This window comes from Muntiacus reevesi, chromosome 11 (genome assembly GCF_963930625.1).
Source record: "Muntiacus reevesi chromosome 11, mMunRee1.1, whole genome shotgun sequence".
Taxonomy (NCBI): domain Eukaryota; kingdom Metazoa; phylum Chordata; class Mammalia; order Artiodactyla; family Cervidae; genus Muntiacus; species Muntiacus reevesi.
Window position 1 is genome coordinate 65,455,745 of NC_089259.1, and position 18,922 is coordinate 65,474,666.

Below are 18,922 nucleotides of genomic sequence, written 5' to 3' on the forward strand. Positions count from 1 at the left end.
AAGATTCCCTGAAGAGGTACCGGCTGCCCTCAGAGCTTGACAATTGAGACAAGGAACTGACAAATTTCTAGAGTCAACAGACTTGATTTTGGTTGTAGGGTAAGTCTACCCAATTCGATAGCCTGTTCAACCAGCTCACTTGTTCAACCTGTTCACTTGTTTTGTGTGTCGTTTTGTGTTGAGAGCTGACGGGTTCAATTTTGAAGGGTAAGTTGCTCGGGTGTGCACACCCGAGGGGGGAACATTTTCCCCCCTCAATCTGGACTTTTCCTAATCTGGACAATCTAATTTGGTTGGGTACCCATTTACAGAGGGGAGGTGTTGTTGAACTCTACCTTGAACCAGTTCATTGGGAACTAGTTCTTATGGGGCAAGCCCACCATAGCTCATATGTAGGGTAAATTTATTTACCTGATTTGGTAACTGGTCCAGTTGGAACTGGTTCATTTGGGAGCTAGTTCTTGTAGGAGTGGGTAACCTAGATAAAATTAGTTCATTTGTTTTATCGGTGGCCAGTTCATCTGTATGCATTGATGCTGGAATCTGTCTTGTACCATTTTTGTTGGAATTTGTCTGCATCTTTTGTGTTTTGGTGTTTTAAAGCTTGCAAAAATGGAAAATATTTCATCTGTGTGAAGGAAAGATCTTTGGGTTGCATATTAGATATGTTAAGATCAAAAGAGCAATGGCTTCTGTATGGCTCACAATTAAACAATCTGGCAGTTAGAAGTGCTTTACAAAGGAAAGGAATGCGCTGGTAATGAACATGCCCGGGGGGGCTCTTGGACTTGAGGTGTCCAATTCTAATTTCCCCTACAGGAATGCCAGAGAAAGAAATGGCAAACCACTGTGATATTCTTGCTTGGAGAATTTCATGGACAGAGGAACCTGGTGGGCTACAATCCATGGGATCACAAAGAGTCAGACACAACTGAGAGACTAACACTTACTAACACTAAAAATAATGTCAGCCCGAGGCATTTGACATATTGTTATTTATCTCACTTTCAAGAGAACTTTCAAAGGGTTATCATATTTTGAACTTGAAGTAAATGCATTTATAGTATTAGAATTTGTAGTACTGGAGAGACAAAATGCATTTATAGTATTAGAATTTGTAGGATTGGAGAGACAGAATGCTGCAGTATAGAAATGGTTAACTAACAAATACACAATCAGTTGTTAGAGACCAGAGACTTTGGATACAATCAGTGTTTGTTTTTTGCCTTAATGTTATTAAATATCTTATTACATAGTGTGAGTGATTTGGATCTTTGCTGCAGGGTAGGGTGGGGCTCCTCTATCCTAAGCTTCTGGATGGTCTGGCTACTTTGGTGGCAGCCAGGGGCAGGAGGAGAGAGCAGGTGGGCATAGTGAGTACCAGTGATTCCAAATTGAAGTGTTGTACTGTGTGGCAAGCTGACAGGGAGAACTGGTGAAATCACAAAGATTTTCCCAGCACTTGGTTTATTTCTGAAATTTAGCAAATAGGAAAAACAATAGGGACCACTCTTCAAAAGTTCTCAAGTTTGCACTCCCAGTGCAGCCCCGTTACAGACAACTGAAAGTCTCCTCCTGCCTCTGTCTTTATAGTTTTTTGTGCACATCCTTCTGTATCAGTGTGGATTAATCAGGAGAACCAAACCTGCAGCGGGGGAGAGGGGATTTCATACAGGAAATTAGTTACATAGGAGATGAAAGAACAGAAAAGGGCAAAATAGTGGTGGATGAGGCAGCTCAGCCATTAGCAATGGCAGGAAGCTGCTCCCGCCCCAGGACTGGAAGGACTCAGGGAGGAGACACCTCTACCAGAGGGTCCAACCTCCAGAGCAGAGTCTGGGAGCCTGGCTGCTGTCAGAGGGGGGACCGCAGAGCAAATGTCCAGGCTCTGTAGACTCCTCCTGTCTTTCATGCCAGTGACTCTGTTGTGCCACCTGCATTGTGTTCACCTACTTCTGACTCAGAACCTTTCATCTCCACCAACAAGACAGTAGTATGTTCTATATAAATATATAGAACAAACATATACAACCACATCCCTACACCTTTTGCACATGGGAACTCATGCAAGGTGCCTGACCTACCCTACCTTAATAGAGTAGATTTGCCTCCTGCTTGGTATTTCTTGTCATAATCCACTTGAAGCATTGATGGAAGGCACCACTAAAATTCCATTATGATGTTAACTTTATGTGAATGTTGACACATACTTTGTATGTTGTTTTTCAGTCACTAAGTTGTGTGTCTTTGTGACCCCATGGACTGTAGCCCACCAGGCTTCTCTGTCTGTGGGGATTCTCTAGGCAAGAACACTGGAGTGGATTTCCATGCCCTCCTCCAGGGGATCTTCCCAACCCAGGGATCAAACCCAGGTCTCCTGCATTGCAGGTGGATTCTTTACCTTCTGAGCCACCATATGACCAATTACCAAATTTCCCTTGTATCAAACTATGCAACATTATAAACTAAAATGTTTTGTTCTTCTTTCAAGAACTTCCAAGAACATGTTCTCAGACTTCTGTACAAGTTGCATAATCATACAGAACACCCTATTGTGTTGTCCTGGACTTGCCTATGGAAAGACTGTGCACCTTGGCAGAGTCATTAGTAGTTAGGGACTGTCAAGTTAGGTTATGGGTGAGATGACCCTTGGGAGGGAGAAAGGCAAAGACATTGGAAATTTTGAAGAGAAACTAAGTCTTAATGAAGCCTCTGCTGGGTTGGGAGGCAGAAGATAGAAATGAGCTCTAATTGGCTCCTCTGGACAGCCAGGTGGACAGGTTGGGGATGGTCTCATGGATGCAAGTCTCATTCATGAAATGATGGGAATTGATCTCAATCTCTAAAGTATGCTTGGGGGTATCTCCAAATCTCCACGGGGAGGAGTTTCAAACTGTTCTTACACAGAGTGGGGACTCAGCTGATGATCTTTGTGGAGTCAGCGGTCCCCTGAGTCTGAATAACCATGAGGGAACATACCCCGTACCCATGGGCTGTCGAGTGCTACCCCCTTCTGGTTGTGACAGAGCAGTGCCTGATCCCGAAGCCTGAACAAGGAGGGAACTCAGTGTGTGGCCCTGATAGACTTTGAGATCTGCAGACAGGAATCTGATGTTTGTATTCTGTACTCTTAACCAAGTGAAAAGTAGTAAAATAGGAACCCTAAGTGTCAAGCAAGAAGAAAGGAGTGAATAAGTTTAAAAATGTTTCTCATGTATTAAAATTTAGTTTCTTTTTGATCAGTTCAGTTCCATTCAGTGGTTCAGTTGTGTCTCTTTGTGACCCCATTGACTGAAGCATGCCAGGTCTCCGTGTCCATCACCAACTCCCAGAGCTTGCTTGAACTCATGTCCACTGAGTTGGTGATGCCATCCAACCATCTCATTCTTTGTTGTCTCCTTCTCCTCCTGCCTTCCTTTGTTCCCAGCATCAGGGTCTTTTCCAATGAGTCAGTTCTTCACATCAGGCAGTCAAAGTATTGGAGCTTCAGCTTCAGCATCAGTCCTTCCAATGAATATTCAAGACTGATTTCCTTAGTCTGGTTGGATCTCCTTGCAGTCCAAGGGACTCTCAAGAGTCTTCTCCAACACCACAGTTCAAAAGCATCAATTCTTTGGTGCTCAGCTTCCTTTATAGTTCAACTCTCACATCCATTCACAACTACTGGAGAAACCATGGCTTTGACTATATGCATCTTTGTCGACAAAGTAACGTCTCTGCTTTTTAATATGCTGTCTAGGTTTTTCATAGCTTTTCTTCAAAGGAGTAAACACTATTCTTCTTGATACTGTTTGTAATACCCATAAAATCTGGCATAATTTGATGATTAAAAATAATTGTTGTTTTAGCAAGTGACTGTTCCATTATCAGTTCAGTTATTTCCAGAGGAATTTTTCAGTTAGAAGCTTTTCCAAACTTTTAATCTAGATCCTGTTCCTTTAGTCTTTCAGGCATTTTGCTAATCACATGTGATCACTCTCTTAAGAAAAACAAAAACTAGCCGTTACTGAGAAGTTTTCTTAATATTTAGTGTATGTAAATAAATATATATATATATATATATATATACACACACACACACCCTTAAATCTCTTTACCTTAAAACTTACAGATTACTCAGAAATACAACTTGTGAATGGCATGATGAGTATGCTGTCATTTGCTCTCACATTGAATTGTATATGCAACAGCACATCTGTTTTGTCTTTTTTTTTTTTTTTTTTTTTAGCAGAAGTACTTTGTTATCCCTGTTTAGTCAGGGCAGGTAATGCATGTAATAGGTGTAAAATTTAGGGCTATCACTGTAACTCATGGTGTCATACTTTACACCTATTTCCTTTTTTGTTTTTGTTGGTTTTGTTGTTAAGTTAGAGCTCTAGTAAGATTAGAGCCTTGACTGCCTTTTACAGGAGTTTTTTTATGGTTGGCTAAAAAGTTTCTTTGGTTTTTAAGTAAAAATAAAAGACACAGTTTTAATTTTCACCAAGAACTTTTCAATTTTTCACAATTTTGGGTTAAATTTTTATTTGCTATTTATGACCATGTAAATATCATTAACTGCGAGGAAAAGTAGTGTGTAGTGATACGTTTTTTTTCCATGAAAGTTCCTCCTATGCTTCTGAAATTTATCCATTTTTCATTTGATTGGTTTGTATATATAAAACCATCAATAATTCTTTCCTCATTCAGCTGCTTGTCAGTACTGTTTTCCATTTGGCCAAAGGGCATGGATAACCTTCCTGATATAACTTTTCCTGGAGCCCCTCTCTCAGAGTTCTTGTTGCTCTGGTTGATTGTCACCAAGAACTTGATTGAACAATATACTCACTGTTGTGTTCCAGTACCTTCTGCCATTTTCCAGGCAACTGCATAATTCCAACTTTTCAAAATTTTCTATCTTTTTGAGCAAAGAGCTGTTCCAGATACCTTTTACAGTTTTCCAAGGAATTGAATTTTTTCCATTAAGAGAATTTTGTAAAGCCCGAAATAAATGGAAGTCCAAAAGTACAATGTCTGGTGAATACGGGGGATCAGTCAGAACTTCCCAGCCAATCTGTAATAGTTTTTTGCCTGGTCATCAAAGAAACATGCGGTCTTGCGTCATCCTGATGGAAGATTATGCCTTTTCTTTTGAGTAATTCTGGATGCTTTTCATAGAGAGCTGCTTTCATTTGGTCTAATGGGAGCAGTACTTGTTGGAATTAATCATTAGGTTTTACTGAAGGAGCTCATAATAGAGAATTCCATTGCAATGCCACCATATACACAACATCACCTTCTTTAGATGAGGACTGGCTTTTGGTGTGGTTGGTGGTGGTGCATTTCACTTGCCCGCAATCTATTCTGTTCCACAATATTGTACAGTATCCATTTTTCATCACCTGTCACAATTTGTTTTAAAAATGGAATGTTTCTGTTACATTTAAGTGGAGAACTGCCTGCAGAAATATGGTCAAGAAGGGTTTTATGCTTAACTTCTGTGAAACTCACATATCAAAGCGATTAACATAACCAAGCTGGTGCAAATGATTTCCATTCAATACATTGAATGAAATATTTGAATATTTTGAGTATGTCAGCTGTCTCCTGCATGGTAAAGCATTGTTTGTTCTCAATGTCTTGATGTGATCTCTATCAACTTCAACTGGCTTACCTAACAGTAGAGCATAATCCAACAAGAAATATCCAACACAAAACTTTGCAAACCACTTTTGACACATTTGATCAGTCACAGCACATTCTCCATATACTGCACAAGTTGTTTTCTGCATTTCAGTTGCATTTTAACCTCTCTTGAAATAGTAAAGCAAAAAAAAAAAAAAAAAAAGAAAGAAAGAAAAAAGAAATAGTAAAACATAATGTGCCCAAAATGTTGCTTTTATTTTAATATTAAAATGGCTACACAAAAATTCACCAATTTTAAAAAGTTTTTTAAAATGCATGCTGACATGACAGCTGTCATAATACAATCTTAATGACATTGTTTTGAATAAAGTTAAAGACAACTTAGTACTACTAGAGCCATCTTACAGAAAAAACTGAACAGACTTTTTGGCCAACCCATATTGAGAATGACTTCTTTATATAAAATGCTCCTTTGCTTGCTGAGCATTACTGAGATTCTCTTTATCAAGTGAAAATAGAGAGATTAGTGGAGATTCAAATTATTTAAAGGTCCAGGTCTGCCATATACCTATGCTGCTAAATGAGATATAGCCAAGGGTCATATTGAAAACTTATAAATGATTAAAAAAGTTCACATACTGGACACTCTATAAAGTATATTATTTTAATAAGTTAATATGCATTATGAACTTTTCACTTCATGCAGATGCCTTGTCATTTCACCTACTTAAAATCTGTGCGTGTCTAAAGTCATGTCAGTGTGGGAATCTGGTAAAAGAAGGAGCCTACCTAAAGGCAACTAAAGCTGCTTCAAACTCCCAAAGAGATATGATTGGCCTCCGGGACAGGATGTGTTAAAATAGGCAGGAGAAAAATGTGGGTTAATTTGCATATCAATGAATATTATATTATTTTCTCCATTTTCTGTAGCATTTGGCTTTACTTTATTGAAATGGGTATGTTTTTATCACTTTAATTTGCAGGAATCAAGAACCCCAACCTTACAAGGCCTTTCCTTTACTGTCAGACCTGGTGAACTGTTAGCTGTGGTCGGACCTGTGGGAGCAGGAAAGGTAAGTTGTGGTGCCTTTCGGCAGCTTGATGCAACACCACAGTCCCTATTAAATTCTCAGAGTTGATCCCAAAGCTGTGTGTACAATGTTGTTTTTTTTTTAAACAGGATAGTTTATTAAAATTGAATAATAGTAAAATAATTACAGTGAAATCCACCTCTGCATTGCCTTAGTTTTGTTCCCACACATCCATCTTGATTCTCAGAAAGTTTTACATGTACACAGTGTATTGATTCCTTATAATTTATAGTGTCATATAAGAGATATTTGGTAAGGATTGCAGTGATTGCCATGAAACTTGCTGAGAAGAGTATGGAGAGGCCTGCATAGTTTTCTCATGGGCACAGGAGTCCTGGACAGTCATTGGAGGACCCAGGGACCTTCTGAGCCAAAGTGTAAGTTCATTCCACAGAGGGATCTATAAAGATTTACTCTCTTGAGAAGTTTTTGTTGATTGTTACACTTGTGAAATCTCCATGATGATTATAGTCCCTATCTTTCAGTTCATTAAAAATGCTATTCTATTGTCTTAGGTTTACATTGTTTTAGTGAGTCATCCATGGTCATTCTTTTTTTTTTTTTTAATTTATTTTTCATTTGGAACATAATTGCTTCACAATGTTGTGTTAGTTTCTGCTGTACAACAACCTGACTCAGCTGTAAGTGTGTGTATATATATATATATATCCCCTCCCTCTTGAGCCTCCCTCCCACCCTCCCCCATCTCACCCTTCCAGATCATCACAGAGCACTGGTTGAGCTCCCTGTGCTCTATAAGCAGCTTCCTGTGCTGAGCTGTACTTAGTCACTCAGTCATGTCCAACTCTTTGCTACCCCATGGACTGTAGCCTGCCAGGCTCCTTTGTCCATGGGGATTCTCCAGCAGGAATACTGGAGTGGGTTGCCATGTTCTCCTCCAGGGGATTGAACCCAGGTCTCCCTCCTAAAACAAGAACAATATGATGTTAGGAAGTGTTCTAATTTCATTATTGTACATGTAGCTGTCCAGTTTTCTCAGCATCCCTTATTGAAGAGGCTATCTTTTCTCCAATGTATATTCTTGCCTCCTTTGTCAAAGATAAGGTGTTCACAGGTGCATGGGTTTATCTTTGGGCTTGCCATACTGTTCCATTGATCTGTATTTCTGTTTTTCTTTTTTTTTTGGTGCCAGCCCTGTACTGTCTTGATTACTATAGCTTTGTAGTATAGTCTGAAGTCAGAGACCTTGATTCTTCCAGCTCTGGGTTTGTTTTTTTTTTTTTTTTTTGGTTTGTTTTTTGTTTTTTTTTTTCCTTTTCTTCTCAATATTACTTTGGCTATTTGGGATCTTTTGTGTTTCTAAACAAACTGTAAGAATTTTTGTTCTAGTTCTGTGAAAAATGCTATTGGTAATTTGACAGGGATTGCATTGAATCTGTAGATTGCTTTGAGTAGTATAGTCATTTTCATAATATTGATTCCTACAGTCCAAGAACACAGTGTATCTGTTCACGTCATCTTTGATTTCTTTCATCAGTGTCTTACAGTTTTCTTCATTTTGGTCTTTTGTCTCCCAAGGTAACTTTTTCCCTAAGTATTTTATTCTTTTTGATACAATGATGATTGGGATTATGTCCTTAATTTTTCCTTCTGACTTTTTGTTGCTAGTAACACAATTTTTTTTTCCTTTGAGAAAAATCTTTATTAGTTTTATTGGCAAGAAGACAGAACTTTCCTTCAGCTTCCATTACAAGAATGTCTGCCTCTGGTTTACCTCTTTTTTTTTTTTTTTTTTGCTGCACCTGTGAGGTATGTGGGCTCTTGGTTCCCAAACCAAGGATCAAAACCATGCACCCTTCAGTGGAAACACAGAGTGTTAACCACTGTACCAGCAGGAAAGTTCTGCCAGTGGTTTTCTTGTTGGGAAAGGACTTTTCTTTGACTTTTCATGCTGCTATAAGGAAAACAGTTTTAACTAGATGTATCTAGAACAGCATTTCTCTAGGTGTGTTCCATGAAACTTTTATTTTACAAGAAGGTATCATGGCCACATAAATCTGGATAAATGCACATTATGTTTTCCTTCTTGGTGCTTCATGTTGTACAGTTGGAAACAGCTTGTTGGGAATTTGGACATTAAAGGAAATTATTTATGTGACAGCTATTCAGGATGGACAGAGACATGGGGACTTCCTTTTCATCACAGTGGCCCCTCCAGGAAGACTGGGGGTTGCAAAGGCTCTTCTGGGAAGCTTTGAGCATTTCCTCACGTGACTTGACTTGGCATCATCAGTGCATGTGTAGTGAAGGTGCAGCCATGTGCTGAAGCTAGAGATTCGGACATGAGCAAGACCCTGATGCCTCTGCCTTCCAGAGGCAACCAGGTTCCTGGGTGAGACAGATACACAGGCAGGTTATTTCAGCTTAGTGTGATGTGGACACAGACATACCACATCCATGTGTTGTTAAAGATTTGAAGTAAATATGCAGCTGTCAGTTCAGTTCCGTTCAGTCGCTCAGTTGTGTCTGATTCTTTGCAACCCCATGAACTGCAGCATGCCAGGCCTTCCTGTCCATCACCAACTCCCGGAGTTTACTCAAGCTCATATCCATTGAGTTGGTGATGCCATCCAACCATCTCATCCCCTTCTCCTCCCACCTTCAATCTTTCTCAGTATCAGGGTCTTTTCAAGAGTCAGCTGTTCGCATCAGGTGGCCAAAGTATTGGAGTTTCAGCTTCAACATCAGTCCTTCCAATTAACATTCAGGACTGATTTCCTTTAGGATGGACTGGTTGGATCTCCTTGCACTCCAAGGGACTCTCAAGAGTCTTCTCCAACACCACAGTTCAAAAACATCAATTCTTTGGTACTCAGCTTTCTTTATGGTCCAACTCTCATATCCATACATGACTACTGGAAAAACCATAGCCTTGGCTGTATGGACCTTTGTTGGCAAAGTACTGTGTCTGCTTTTTTAATAAGCTGTCTAGGTTGGTCATAACTTTTCTTCCAAGGGGCAAGTGTCTTTTAATTTCATGGCTGCAGTCACCATCTGCAGTGATTTTGGAGCCTCCAAAAATAAAGTCTCACACTGTTTCCCCATCTATTTGCCATGAATAGGGACCAATTTGCCATGATGGGACCAAATGCCATGATCTTAGTTTTCTGAATGTTGAGTTTTAAGCCAACTTTTTCACTCTTCTCTTTCACTTTCATCAAGAGGCTCTTTAGTTCTTCTTCACTTTCTGCCGTAAGGGTGGTGTCATCTGCATATCTGACGTTATTGATTATTTCTCCTGGCAATCTTGATTCCAGCTTGTGCTTCATCCAGTCCAGCATTTCTCATGATACACTATGGCATCTAAGTTAGATAAGCAGGGTTACAATGTACAGCCTTGATGTACTCCTTTCCCTATTTGGAACTAGCATCTGTACTTGGTCTGAAAAAAACAAAATGTGGAAATCTAGATGTGAGATGTGTACACAAGACAGTGATGATTTTCTCTAGTATAGACTTTTGCTCTTTGGACACAACTCACTTCAGAGTTCTTTTAATAATAATATTTGGATATATTCATCACATGTAGCTTTTTGATAATAAGTGTTTGTCAAGTAAAGGATACCTAGATGCAGAAACAACTAAACATTGGATACAAGAAATACACATTCTGCTGGGCTGCTCTGCTAGTTAAGAATGTTTAACATTCTTAGCTAGTCTTTTCTGAATATAATTTTTCATTTGAGGGAAACTCTGAGTAGTTTAGGTTGTTATAGTATTACATTAATGTTCCTTATCAACCATTAGTTTTCCGTGGACCAATAGGGTTATTTTCTTTTTCTTTTTCGAAATTGCCAGGGCTCTACTTCATTCTGTTCTAAATGAAAGGGTTCTATAGTGTATAAAGTACGACTGTGGGGTCTGCTGTGCTACAGGTTTGTTCTATCCTGAGTGCTGCCTGTTCACGTGTGTGTGTTGCTGTCTATTTCAGTCCTCACTGTTAGGCGCTGTGCTGGGGGAGCTGCCTCTGAGCCAGGGGAAGGTCAGCGTACACGGGAGGATCGCGTATGTTTCTCAGCAGCCCTGGGTGTTCTTAGGAACTGTGAGGAGTAACATTTTATTTGGGAAGAAATATGAAAAAGAACGATATGAAAAAGTAGTAAAGGCTTGTGCTTTGGAAAAGGTGAGTAATGACTTTTGAGTTGCATATACTCAAATTTCAAATAATGATAGTGTTGGTTTAAACTACAGGGTTTGTTAAAATTTTGTTTCAAATTCTGCAAGATTTCTGGGTAAATATACACGTGTAACCCAGCTGTTTCAATGCCAATGCGATAGCAGCACTTACAGAATGCCTTTGGAAAGTAGTGGGTGGTTGTTTAATTTTATAATGTTTTATTCACTTTTTAATTTCTTTCTTTAATGAATGATTATCAAAATTTACAGAAATAGTGTAGTGTAATGAACCCTCATGTACCCACCCCCAGATTTAACCAAGATCAGCTGGTGGCCAGTCTTGGTGCATCTCTACTCCTGCCCCCTGCCAGCCCTACCCTGACCCCTGAGTATTCTGAAGCAGATCCTAGACCTCAGATTAGTTCATCTGTAAACATATCATTAGTTTTCTTTACAAGATAGGATAACCTTTGGGAAAAAATCACCACATGATGTCACCTGAAAAATAGCTCAAATGCTTGAATAGCATCAAGCTTCTAGTCTGTGTTTACATGTTGTAAATCATATCACTGAGAAATCTCCTTCACCGTTGTTGAAATCAGACTCTGTATGAGGTCTGTCCACTGTATTTGGTTGATGCTTTCTTGCTCCATTTCAGTCTCTAGGTTTCCCTCTCCACTTCATTTTTGACTTGTAGTTTACTCTTTAAAGAAAATGGAATGCTTTAACATTTCTTTTTAATACTGTATCTTTTACTATGGAGAGGTTGTTTTCAGGAATGGCCCTGAGTTTCACAGGAAATGGCAAGCCGAGATGTTTAACTATACATTGGGATATAAATTAGTGAATAATGGAAACTAAACTTGCCTGATAGGAGAATATAATTTGGCAAAAAGAAAGAAAAATTTAAATACTGATAAATATTATGTTACTCTCTTGGGTTAGAAAAATCCGTGAATAACAATGTTAAAGGGCTTCCCCTGGGGTCTTTTCAGTGCAGTCTGGACATCTGACTTCTTTTATCCTGTGAAGAAAAGTCTGGGACAGACTTTCAAAGGTGTGGGGTTGAAGGCTCCAGACCCACTTTCTGAGGAAATAATAATTTTGCTTGGACAATGGCTTGAATTTCATAGATTGTATCAGCTGAGTACTGTTATATGATGATGTGGACAAACAGAATTGCTTGTTTAATTCTTGTTTCTTCCTCCTGGGTTATTGTTAATGGATGATTGTGCCTTTGCAGAAATGATGTCAAGTTAGCAACAATGAACTAGATTTTTAGTAAATGATGTACATACTGTGTAAGAAAATAAGAGGGAAAGCAAATGTAAGACAGTGAGCTCTCATTTATTGAGTCCATGTGCCAATCTGTTTTCTGTGTGTCGCTCACACATATACACACATAAAAAGAAATATGAGTTATGAATCTTTTACCAGTGTCTTTGATGTTACCACCTCATTTTATAGTTGGTAAAACTGAGGCTTGATGAGAAGAAAGGACTCACCTCAACACTGGCAGCTCAGGTTCAGAGCTGTGTCAGCAGCACTCTAGACTCCACAGTGCTGTGCTGCCTTTCAATTGAGGAAGTTTATAAGGAACAACTTATTAAAAAAGTGGGTGATTTATGAAAGTGGGATGGGAAATAAATAGATTTCAGGCATTTCTTAAGAAATAGGTTAATAATTACCTTAATCGAGTTGACTTTTTGATGTCCAGATCAGGCTCCAAAGACCCAGGTCAGGTCACTGTGTGGCTATTTCTTTTATGACCTCACCTTTCTGGAAATCTCAACCTTATCTTTTTCCCCACACTTGAGCATCTCTGGAGAAGAGCAGGTGCTGGGACAGTGGCTGCCATTCAGTACTTTCCATGGGAGTCGATGCTTTGCTGCAGCCACGTGGGGTGACTGGACCGGTAATGCGGGCGGTGTCCTGGGGCTTCACCCAGCCTAGGGCATGTGTGCAGCACAGACGCTGGTGGGAAGGGGCCCTGCAGGACTGGCCTGCACAGTGATTCTTCTGTATGTGATGTGACGTTTATAAACATGGACCACTCTCCTGTTTTCTGCATGGTTGGGACATGGAGTTGGGGCCCTTTGTGCCCATTTCGTCCTTGGCAGGAAGGCAGGGATCGGAGAGCAGAGTCCTGACCCCAGCTTTGTCACTTGCTCACTGTCACTCTGGACATGTCCTGTTACCTGCCTGGACCTCTGATGTATCTCCAGCAAAATGAAGACTCTGGATCAGAGGGTATCCAGGAGGTTTTGTTGCTGCTCTGAAATGTCATCTGTGACTATGATTAGTAAGAGGTCAGCAAGGTTTTTACACCTGGGAACCACCTAATGATACTCTTTGTTTATCTTTTTTGGAATCCCTGTATCAGTGGATGGGCATAATGCTTTCATAGATAATAGGGATGTCCTAGAACTATTTTGGCCTGTAGTTATAGAAACTGTATATGTAGTAGAAAAGTCTTGGCTTATGGAGTGAAACAATCATATTTATTAACTCTGGGTGTTTATCTCAATTTCTTTTCTTATTGAATGCAGGGAGAGATGGGATTATTGTAAATGCTACAGGTCGTGCATGTGGAATGCAAACATGCTAGTGATTTAGTAAATGGTAGCTATTTTTACTATTATAGCCCTTTTCTCTACAAATATATGTACATATAAATAAAGATTTCTCCTCACTGTTTTCCCTAACCCCACTGCCCCCAAGTCCTGGAAGAAAAAAACAGAAAAAAGTAAATTTTCTTTTATTACATATGTTAATTATGACATGATATGTTATACTAGATTTAATTGAAGTAAACATTTAAGTTCATTGAGCTGAAAACATTTCTATTAACACAATAAAATAGGGATAAATGAATCACAGTGATCACAGGAATCACAGTGGCAACATCAATTCAGACTGATGACATCAACTTCAAGGCCCAGAAGTCAGAGGCTTAATTGAGTCTGTTTCTCTGATCACTAGGTGCATAATTCTTCATCTGTAAAATAGAGATAATAATATTATCAACCTCATACTGTTGTTTTGAGGTGAAATGCAGGAGTGATTTTAAAGCACCTGATTGCTAGGGACACAACAGGCACTTTATAAATGTTAGAATAACTTTGAAAAAAATTAGCTCTTAATTATAAGCTCAGTTTTTGGTAAAACACATCCATAAAATATGACATGTAAGAAAGAAGGTATTGGAATATCTAACTTCCATTATTTAAGTTTATGTTTATGTAGGTGCCCTATACATGGTACATTATGTAAAGGCATTCCTCAGACAGTGATGTGACCTCAGTTAGTCTCAGTTTCCTCATCTGTGATGTGGGGCCAGTACTTCCTGTGCAGCTCGTTGTGAGGATTAGAGATAAACAGCATCGGGGTCCACCACAGATCTTACCCTCCAGGAGCTGAGAGACACCATGTGCCAATGTACAAATGATGGACCAGAGTAAGACAGTCCTTCATGAGAGATGAGAGATGTAAACAGAAACTTAGGAACCCGGAGCCGGCTTCCTTTTCCTTCTCATCCTCAGTACTTGTGCTCAGGTTAATTTTACATGTCATCTGTCTCCCACCATGGAAAGAAACTCTGAGACTGTTTCCTCATGGCTGAATTCATGTGCCCAGAACGATGCCTGCCGTATAATCAATGCTCAATAAATACCTGTTATAATGGTCAAATGAATAAATGCTGTGAAAAAAAATATACAATGAAAACACATTAAAATTCCTGAGAAGTTTTTTTTTTTTTTTTTTTTTTTAATGTTCAAAGTTACAGTTTAGTTGCTATGAAAATAAGCACGCTGCTGCTGGTCAAACACTTATATGAAGTACTAATGCTGAAGGGCTAAGATGGCAGGGGGATAGCACATTTTAATTCTTTGTTTTTTTTCCCTTTTCTCTCTCCATGTAGGATTTACAGTTTCTGGAAAATGGAGATCTAACTGTCATAGGAGACCAAGGAACTACACTGAGTGGAGGGCAGAAAGCCCGGGTCAACCTTGCAAGGTAAATGGCATTTCAGTTGTCATCCCGCCCCTCTTTCTTCATGGCTCCTAGTGGATGTGAACATGCAGACCCTGCTCACCGGGTGGGCCTGTGTTAAGCAGGGTCTTGGCTCTTTCCCTAGGCTCTTGAAATGAACATAGAGTTTTCGAACACTATCATGATTCAGAGATGAGACTCAAGGAGTGTGAAGTGTCTTCTCCTGACATCTCTCTACGTTTTCTAGAGCCCTGTATCAGGATGCAGACATCTACCTCCTGGATGATCCACTCAGCGCAGTGGATGCAGAAGTCAGCAGGCACTTGTTCAAACAGTGAGTTTGCTCCTGTTTTCTATCATTTCTTCTTTCCAGAAACCCTGTAGAGACCAGGGAAGAGAGCTCAGGAAAGCCTTTGTACTTTGGCAGACTCAACTCATTCTGCCTGGTGTTTCTCCCTCCCCTCCCTTCCCTCCACAGAAGATCCATCATAGAGAAATTTTGCATCACGCTGAAGTCAGGGCAGGAAAATACAGAAGGTGCTTCCAGTGTGCAGAGGACAGTGGGGTCTGTGCTTTAGGGAATGAGTGATAGATGGCAGATTTCCCCCTGCTACTTGTAGTTGCTGAATCCAGACCTCAGGGATAAGAAGGACTATGAATAGGGTGGTCTGTTGGTCTAGTGGTTAAGAATCTGCCTTGCAATGCAGTGGACATGGGTTTGATCCCTGTTGAAGAACTAAGATCTCTTATGCCATGGAATAACTAAGCCCATGGGTCACAACTGCTGAGCCCGCATATTCCAGAGCCTGCACACCACAGCTTGAGAGTCTGTGCATTGAAACAAAAGATGCTGCATGAAACGACTAAGGCCTGACGTAGCCAAACAAATATTTAAAAAGAAGAAAGGTAATATACATTTTTTAAATTGGAGAATGGGACTAGGTGACCTGCTACTTGGCTGCCAGTTCTTTTCCTCCATCATTTGTTTAAGGCATGTTAGAAGTGAAGATTTTAGTACTGACACACGACTTCTCGGGAAAGGCCTTGTTGGGTTATTATGCTTGTCATTTGAAATTCTTACCAAAGTCTAGAATTCCAAATTGATTTATTCCTCACCAGCATATGGCCTCAAACATTAACATTGCTTCATCAATGCTTAGTAGAATGAATACTTAGGCCCACATGTAGGGTTAACTTGAATTTGAAACTAGGTATCTAGAATCTGGCTTAAGTCCTGACTCTCACTTTGTGTTTCTGGAATTTGTTGTTGGTAGTTCTTGCTTGACCACTGAATCCCTGAGGTAGAAAGACTCTGATGCTTTTCTGTGTATAATGTGTCCTAATACACACTGACTGAGACCTCTGCTGGAATCTAAACAGGTCTTTTTGAAAGTCTCACAAACTTGCTTTTTCTGAAGCATTCACATCTACTCCATCTTGCTGTTGTTCACCTTGGTGAAGCCAACAAATCCTTCCAGCTGCACTTACTAAAGCCCTGCTGTATGCCCTGAGATCGACGCCCTTAGAGGTGTCACTGCACAAAACCTCTTAGTTTACAACGGAAGACGGTCAGCCAGTAGAGGGGAAGGACCCACACTGGGCAGAATTATGGGAGACTAGGACACTCAGCTCTCATTCCTGCCTGTAAGAAACCTGTCCTACGTGGAGCTTGTTAAGACAGATGCCTGGGAAAAGGTCAGCAGTTCAGTTCAGTTCAGTTGCTCAGTCGTGTTCGACTCTTTGTGACCCCATGGACTGCAGCATGTGAGCTCTCCCTGTCCCTCACCAACTCCCAGAGTTTACACAAACTTATGCCCATTGAGTCAGTGATGCCATCCAACCATCTCATCCTCTGTCATCCCCTTCTCCTCCTACCTTCAATGTTTCCCAGCATCAGGGTCTTTTCCATGACTCAGTTCTTTGCATCAGGTGGCCAAAGTATTGGAGTTTCAGCTTCAACATCAGTCCTTCCAATAAATATTCAGGACTGATTTCCTTTAGGATGGACTGGCTGGATCTCCTTGAAGTCCAAGGGACTCTCAAGAGTCTTCTCCAACACCACAGTTCAAAAGCATCAATTCTTTGGTGCTCAGCTTTCCTTATGGTTTAACTCTCACATCCATACATGACTACTGGAAAAACCATAGCTTTGACTAGGTGGACATTTGTTGGCAAAGTAAAGTCTCTGCTTTTTAATAAGCTGTTTAGGTTGGTCATAACTTTTCTTTCAAGAAGCAAGCACCTTTTAATTTCATGGCTGCTATCACCATCTGCAGTGATTTTGGAGGCCCCCAAAATAAAGTCTGTCACTGTTTCCACTGTTTCCCCATCTATTTGCCATGAAATGACGGGACCAGATGCCATGATCTTAATTTTCTGAATGTTGAGCTTTAAGCCAACTTTTTCACTCTCCTCTTTCACTTTCGTCAAGAGGCTTTTTAGTTCCTCTTCACTTTCTGCCATAAGGGTGGTGTCATCTGCATATCTGAGGTTATTGATATTTCTTCCAGCAATCTTGATTCCAGCTTGTGGTTCATCCAGCCCAGCATTTCTTATGATGCCCTCTGCATATAAGGTGACAATACACAGCCTTGACATACTCCTTTCCCAATTTGGAACCAGTCTGTTGTTCCATGTCCCATTCTAACTGTTGCTTTTTGACATTTAGAGGGTTTTAATACAGGATAGTAAGTGCTGAGGGAAAGCAGAAGTGGCAACTGGAGGTTTTCATTGAAACTGGAAAGTTCCCTGTGCTGGGAGTGGGACAGGAAGTGCCCTGGGGGCCTGCGGGCTGGGCGGGTGTGTGGAGGCTGAGAGGCGGACCCAGTCCTTTTCTGAAGGAAGAGTAGAGGCTCAGGTATGGAGGGAGGAGGAAGCAGGGCTGTGAGGAGAATAGCAGACGCGTCCTTGCCTGGAGGAGGCAGGGTGTTTGGCAAAGAGAAGCTATTTGGAAATTCTCGCTGTCAGGTCCCATGTTGGTTTGCTGGGGCTGTGTCCATCCAGGCTGCTCTCACAGGAGACCAGAGCCTGGGAGGCTGAGAAATAGCATAAGTTTATCTCTTATAGTTTTGGAAGCTGGGCAAGTCTAAGATCAAGGTGTGGGCAGTTTGGTTTCTCCTTAGACCTCTCTACTTGGCTTCTGATGGCATCCTCCTCACTGTGTCCTCAATGGTCCTCCCTCTGTCCACGTGCACCCCTGTGTTTCTGTCCTTATGTCTTAGTCTCCTCTTCTAAGGACACCAGTCAGATTATATCTGGCCCACCCTAATGGCCTCATCTAACTCGAATACCTCTTGGAAGGTCCTGTCACCAAATTCTAAGGTACTGGGGGTTAAGACATCAGCATGTATGTTTGTAGGAGAAATAATTCATTCACAACTCACAATTCATGCTACTCAGCAAAGTAAAACGATTTCAGCAGAGTTAGCAGTGTGTGAGAGAGAGACATGTGGGGGCAACTCTGAGCTCTGGATACAAGGAGCTGGTGTTCCACATCCACTAGCAGGGTCATTGTACGAGTTCTACCAAAGTTTGTGTGTAACTTGTGCTTAGTGCTGGGCTGATGAAAGAGCTCTGGAGATGAGTGGTGTTGATGGTTACACAACAATGTAAATGTACTTAACGTTACAGAGCTGTATACTTTAAAATGGTTAAAATGATAGATTTCACATTCTGTGTATTTTGCCACACAAAAAATGCACAGTAGTACGGACTCTTTCAAAATACACGAGAGCAGCACAGCTGACGCTTGGCATGGCCTCCAGCTCTCTGGTCTGACCCCCTTTCCCAACCTCTCCTGATCATGGCTTGATGAATTTTCCCTTAGAGAAATGCCTTGTGTCTTGTCATGAGTTCAGTGATGGCTCTAGTACTGTGACAGAGATTTTCCAACCTGCCCTTCTGGTATCATGAGTAGTTCAGCCTCCCTGTTCTCAATACGCTATCCTGAACTCACAAATGTCTGTCACTCTGTCTTGTGTGCATCTGCACAAGTTCTCCATCAGCATAAGAAGGGATTCTGCTGACTGTTGTATTTGCATCACCGGGAAGGGAGGAGACAGAGTTCTGATTGTCAA

General features: G+C 40.6%; 1 protein-coding gene across 2 annotated transcripts in view; it reads left to right on the forward strand.

Annotated features, from left to right (window-relative positions):
- LOC136144257 (ATP-binding cassette sub-family C member 4-like) overlaps window positions 1-18,922 on the forward strand; it is a 243,740-nt gene that overhangs the window by 97,703 nt on the left and 127,115 nt on the right. For both annotated transcript variants that reach the window (XM_065902003.1, XM_065902004.1), the window contains exons 10-13: window positions 6,609-6,698; window positions 10,669-10,860; window positions 14,776-14,870; window positions 15,094-15,180. In XM_065902003.1, coding sequence (XP_065758075.1) covers window positions 6,609-6,698; window positions 10,669-10,860; window positions 14,776-14,870; window positions 15,094-15,180 — 464 coding nt within the window. The remainder of the gene's footprint in view (window positions 1-6,608; window positions 6,699-10,668; window positions 10,861-14,775; window positions 14,871-15,093; window positions 15,181-18,922) is intronic.